Below are 5,928 nucleotides of genomic sequence, written 5' to 3'. Positions count from 1 at the left end.
GCCGGGAATGCCGCAGCGCCGGGATGTAGTGGTGAAGTCAGGCCGAGAAAAATTAATATATTTAGGGAAAAATCACGGCGCGCTCGCGGGGATCTCGGATCTGCCGGGGAAGGTCGGATTTGGGAGGAACCGGGGTGATGCCGCCAACGAGCAGGGCCGGGCGCTGTCGCTGCGCGGCCGAAGCGGGTGCAGGGACCGCGGGGAACCCGCCCGCGGAACCCGAAGCTCCGCGGCACCGGAGAACCGGAGAACCGGAGCTCCGCGGCCGCGCCCCGAGCGCGCCCCTCCAGCCCCCGCGGGCGCGCAGCCCGTCCTGCGGCCGGGGGTCACAAAGACACCGCTCACACAGAGACGGGCAGAGCATTTTAAAAATTTATTTACAAAGTTGTGTACAACACGAAGGGATAACATTTAGAATACATATATTCATTCATATATAAACAGACTTCTATAATAGAATGACAGCGTTTTTCCTCCTTTTTTTTTTCTCTCCAAAATTCTCTTTTTTTTTTCCTGTTCGTTCGTTTAATATTTAAAATTTCCCCCGCTTATTTCTGTTTTATACAATTATTTTTTTTTTCCCTCGTTTGTTCGTTTATTTCGGATAAAACCGCTCGGAGCGCCGGAACCTTCAAAAAAAGTGAAAGTTCGCAGCTCCTAATCGCGACCGTCATTTTCGCCTCTTTAGAAAAATAAAAACCCCGAAAGCAACGTCAGTGATTTTTGATACAAATATGTACAAGCGGCGGCGGCGGCCGGTGCCCGCTGCTCTGCTGCTGCTGCGGCTCCGGGCGGCCGCGGAGCCCCGAGGGGGCGGCCGGAGCTGCCCGGGGCGCTGCCCGGGGCTACTGCGCGGGCCACTTGGCCTGCACGGCGGCGGCGGGGGCCGCGGGCTGCAGGAACTGGCCCGCGATGATGTTGGTAGGCACGCTGAGGATGGGCGCGATGGCCGCCGTGGTCCTGGCCAGCGCCAGCGGCTGGTGGGCCATGAGCGCCGACTGCACGGTGACCGGCGGCCGCAGGAAAGTCTGCGCGCTGGCGGCCGAGCTGGCGGCGGGCACGCCGATGATGTTCTCGATGCTGAAGGACGGGCGGCTGCTGGGCTCCGACTTGACGATGGAGCCGGCGGCGCCCAGGCTGTTGAGCTGCAGCTGCAGGCTGGGGCTGAGCTGGGAGTTGAAGGCTTTGCGGCTGAGCTCGCTGGACGGCAGCAGCGGCACGGCGGGCGGCAGCATGGGCCCCACCGGGGGGATGTAGGGGTACTGCAGCGCGGCCGCGGCCGCCGCGGGGTGCGTGTAGGCGCCGGGGTGCAGCCCGTAGGGGCGGCCGTAGGGTCCGGCCAGGCCGTAGGCGCCGAAGCCCTGCATCATCAGCGCCGTCTGGTCCCGCAGGTGCTCCTGCTGGTGCCGCTTGAAGCGCTTCCTGCGGCGGAGGAAGCTGCCGTTGTCGAACATGTCCTCGGACTGCGGGTCCAGCGTCCAGTAGTTGCCCTTGCCCGGGTTGCCGGGCTCCCGGGGGATCTTGACGAAGCAGTCGTTGAGGGAGAGGTTGTGGCGGATGCTGTTCTGCCAGGCGGGGAACTTCTCCCGGTAGTAGGGGAAGCGGTTGCTGATGAACTCGCAGATGCCGCTGAGCGTCAGCTTCTTCTGCGGGCTCTGCAGGATGGCCATGGTGATGAGGGCGATGTACGAGTAGGGCGGCTTCACCAGGCTGCTCTTGGGCTTGCTCTGCCCCGCTGCCCCGCCGCCGCCGCCGCCGCCGCTCGCCCCCTCCTCGCCGCCCCCCTTGCCGCCCTCGGCCGCGCCGCCGGGGGCCGTCCCGGCCGGGCTCCCGCTGCCGCTGCTGCCGCTCTCCGCGCCCGCCTCCGCGGGCAGCGCCAGCTCCGCCGCCTCGTCCAGCGGCAGGCGCGGCAGGGCGGCGGGGCTGCCGGCCTCGCCCTCGCTGTCCTTGCCCGGCCCGTCGTCGCCCTCGCCCACCACGTCGATATCCACATCCTCGGCCGCCGGGACGGCGGGGCCGGACATGTCGCTGGCGCTGCCGCCGCCCGACAGGGTCATCCCCGCTCGGCGACGGGGCGCGGCGGCGGCGGCGGCGGGGCCTCCCGCCCGCACCGGGCTCCCCCCGCGCCCCGCTCCCGCCGCTGCTCCGACCGGCCCCGGGGGCTACACCCGAGCGGCCCGGCTGCGCCCCGCGGCGCCGTCCCCGCGGGGCATGGGGCGGCCGCGCCCGCTGCTCTCCCGTCCGCGGGGCTGCCCTGGCCGCCCGGTCACCTCCCGCCGCCGGGCATCGGGGCTCAGGCGGCGCCGCCGGATCCCGCCCGCCGCGATGCGCGCCCGGGGGCGCCGCGCATGGGGCCGCTCCGCGGGCCGCCGCCGCTCCACCGCTCCGCTCCGCGGCCGCGCCGCGCACCGCTCCGCCGCCCTCCGCGCCGCCCGGGCTGCTTTTTTTTTCTCTTTCCTCTTCCCTCTTTGCTCCTCTGGTCTGGGGTTTTTTTGGCCGCTGTTTTTTCCCCCCCTCGGCGGAGGGAGGGGACGGAGCTGCCGGCGGCCGGGCCGGGCGGGGCGGGGGCAGGAGGCCGGGGGTCGCGGGGCCTCGCTCGCCACTTTGGCAGCGCGGCGGTCCCGACTGCCTGATAGATTACTTTCCCGTTAAAGATATACTCGGAGGCGGCTCCACGTGACCGCCTGACGTCAGGCGCCCCGCTGTGAAGTCATGCAAAACTCGAGTTGTTTCATGGACTGTCAACAAAGAGCGGCGGCGGCTCCGCTCGGCCCGCCCCGACGGGGCCCGACGGCACCGGCACCGTTCGGCCCCCGCGGAAGCGCCGCCGCTCCGGGGCTCGCCGCTGCCGCTCTCGGTGCGCAGCGCCCGGAGCCGCCGCTCTCGGGGCGCTCGGCAGCGCAGGCTCGGCGGATGCGCCGCCGCAGGAGCGCTTAAAAGCACCAAGTTTGGGCTTTGAAACCACTTTTCTGTGGGTTTCTATTTTTTTAAATTTTTAATTTTCTTTTTTTTTTTTTCCCAGCGGCAGCAGCACCAGCTGGGAACGGAAGACCAGAGAATAGCTATTGATTTATCTATTAGGTTAGTTGCAGAGAGAAATAAAAAAGACGTAAAATAACAAAGGAAAACTATAAATAAAGAACCTTTTAGCCGGTTACTTTTTTTTTTCTTTTTTTCTTTGCTTTTTTTTCTCTCTCTTTTTTTTTTTTTTTTTTTTTTTTTCTTTCCAGAGGTGTTAACGACTTAATCATTGCGGGCTTTAGCATATGAAAAAGTAGGAAATGAGGGAGTGTGTGTGAATGTGAGGACCGTATTGCCGCGGCCCCAGGTAAGCCCCGGCCCGGGGAAAGGCGCCCGGCGGGGCGGGAGGGGGCCCGGCCGCCCGCCCTGCCCCGGTGCGGAACCCGGGCGGCTCCGGGGTTTGGCTTTTCCATCCGTCCCGCCGAGCCCTTCGCTCTGCTGCTTCCCGCACGTGTTGTCCGCTTTGGGTAAATACAATTAAATGAGGGAAATGCCCCAGGAGTCAACGATTTCCTACGAGCGGCGCTGGTTTGGGGAGAGCCATTCCCGTCCTTGTCCCAAAGCCGCCGGGGCTCGGAGGGGTCGCTGTCCCGGGCCCGTTCCCGGGGGTGGATGGGGGACCCTTCCCGCGGGCGCGGAGCCGCTTTTCCCCGCGTGTCCCGCAGAATCTCCGCGGGCCGTGACCTCCGCACCCGCGCACCGCCCGCTGTCACACGCGCAGTCACAGAGCCACACGCTCACACACACTCGCCTTGTGTGACACCCTGCGCGTCGCAAAGCCTCTCCCAGGGAAAAAAAAAAAAAGAGGAAAAACCCCAACTCCGCAGCCCCCTGTTCCATTTGTTGCGCTTTTCTTCGGCACAATAAAAGTCAAATTAATTGATTCGCGTTATTAATTACGGTGCTTAGCGTGAAAAGAAACGTTTCCCCTCGATTAGGGCTCCATTGTGCTAATCCCGTGTTCAATCACGGCTGCCGGCTGAGCGGGGCCGCCCCGCTCCGCGCCTCTCCGCGCCCCTCCGCGGCTCCCCGGCCTTCACCTGCTGGAGCTCAGGGCAGCATTTCCATCCCCATCCCGTTGGAAACTACTCAGGAGCCCACCCGGGCGGAGAAAGGCTTTGCTAAAAATCAGGAAAGTTTCCCCCAAATAAAGCGGGAGCCCCCGAACCCGTGGAAGTTCAAGGGCTGGAGGTGAGCGGGAGCAGGAGCCGCGTCCTGCAAAGCGATAAAACAATTAAAGCGGCGCCCGTGGAGGTGGAAACCCACGATAATGACACGGCCAGAAATAGAAAGTGGGCGCCCATATAGACAGATAGATTTAGCAACAGGAGAAAAACAAACTGTATCGTCCGGATCGATACGGAGTCAAATAGAGACACGGCAGCGCAACGGGAAAAGGGAGGATGGAATAAGTTATGATAGAGAGGGAGAAATTAATTACAACTCAATTTGATTCTAATATGGGAAAGCAAGATCCTGGGCTGCGAAGCGAGTTAAAAATAAATCCGGAGGCTGAGCCTCGGGGGTGGGGGGGATTGTGGAGGAAAAACAGGGCTGGGGCGATTTCTGCTTCTGTAATCGTTTTAAAGGAAGGAGAAACCAAAGGTGTCCCCTTTCAGCTCCTTAAGCCTATTACTTTCACTAATGAGTTATATAAATCGTTGACCTGACCTGGATTAAACCAGCATTGTCGTTCGGTACGAACGTGCGGGGGTAACGGGGCTCGCAGGAAAGGGGCTGCGGGTGAGAAATCCCTGTAAAATAAACACATCCAAGGGAGGGGACACGACAGGGACACGCAGACATCCCCCGGCCGCAAGGACCGGGGTCGGGGCCGAAATGGGGCGAGCGGCGGGGCCTGGAACCTCCTTCAGCAGGGCTTTTCGCTGAAGATGTAGATTATTAAATATATATAATTTCCACCCTTCTATTCCTAGGCCTCTATTTGCACGTGTTTGGATTATTATTTTTCTTTTTCTTTCTTTCTTTTTTTTTTTTCCTTTTTTTTTTTTAATCGTAATAAATCGCTCGTAAACCCGGCAGACCTCAGTGTAAAACGAAATTGGTCATGTTTCCAAAACGGTTTCGGATTTATTTGTATTGGAAATGTACAAACATCCATTCTGGTAAAAGGCAACACGTTTAATTAACGATGAGAGAGCAGTTAGGGGCAGAAAGCTAGTAAAATTGTGTGATAAATTTATGGCATTGTTAGCGTGCTTTTAATTATGGCTATTATGTTAATTATTTCACATTAGCATGGAGTTATCAGCAGCATGTCAGATTTAATCAAAACGAGCCTTTCTCTCGAAAACTGTGCTTTTCGTTCGCCGCGAGGAGAACGGGGGGTCCCGAGCCGAAACCGCTTCCCCCCTTCTTTATTTATTTAAAAATAAATAAATGAAGGCTTTTAAAAAGAGACTTCCCAATGAAAAGAGTGGCTGGACGTGATCCGGGCTGGTGCAGGCGGCAGATCCCTTTAGGCTACAGCGAGCAGCGCAGGGAGGCAGAGGAGAGAAGCGACGCTCTTGTTTTTTAGGAATTCACCATTTTCGCCCCCTCCGGAGAAGGCATTTTATCATTTTGGATCATTCTGTCAAACAATATGATGTTGCTCATTTTTATCTGTCCCGTTTTACAAAGCCCCCGTTCACACTGCTGGCCAGGACAACGCGCCTCAGTACAAAAGAATAAAAGAGACAAGCCGGGAGGATACGGGATCGCTGCGTGGATCAAAAAGGAGGAAAGAGGAGGAGGTGTGTGCGAGTGTGAGTGCGTGAGTGTGTGTGTGTGTGAGTGTGTGTGTGTGTGTGTGTGTGTGTGCGCGGTGGGCTCGCTGGGGCCCGGCCCGGCTCCGTGCCCGGCGCTGCCCCGCCGCTCCGCGCCCGCGGCTCCCGCACCCGCTCC

General features: G+C 60.0%; 1 protein-coding gene across 1 annotated transcript; it reads right to left on the bottom strand.

Moving 5' to 3' along the window:
- Positions 1–845: 845 nt before the first annotated feature.
- On the bottom strand, positions 846–2,057 carry FOXD3 (forkhead box D3). Its single transcript, XM_063165188.1, has one exon. The coding sequence runs from the start codon at positions 2,055–2,057 to the stop codon at positions 846–848; it is 1,212 nt and encodes a 403-aa protein (XP_063021258.1).
- Positions 2,058–5,928: the final 3,871 nt, after the last annotated feature.

This window comes from Melospiza melodia, chromosome 11, assembly GCF_035770615.1.
Source record: "Melospiza melodia melodia isolate bMelMel2 chromosome 11, bMelMel2.pri, whole genome shotgun sequence".
Classification (NCBI taxonomy): domain Eukaryota; kingdom Metazoa; phylum Chordata; class Aves; order Passeriformes; family Passerellidae; genus Melospiza; species Melospiza melodia.
Note: the sequence above shows the minus strand (reverse complement) of the source record. Positions and strands in the feature narration are given on the sequence as shown.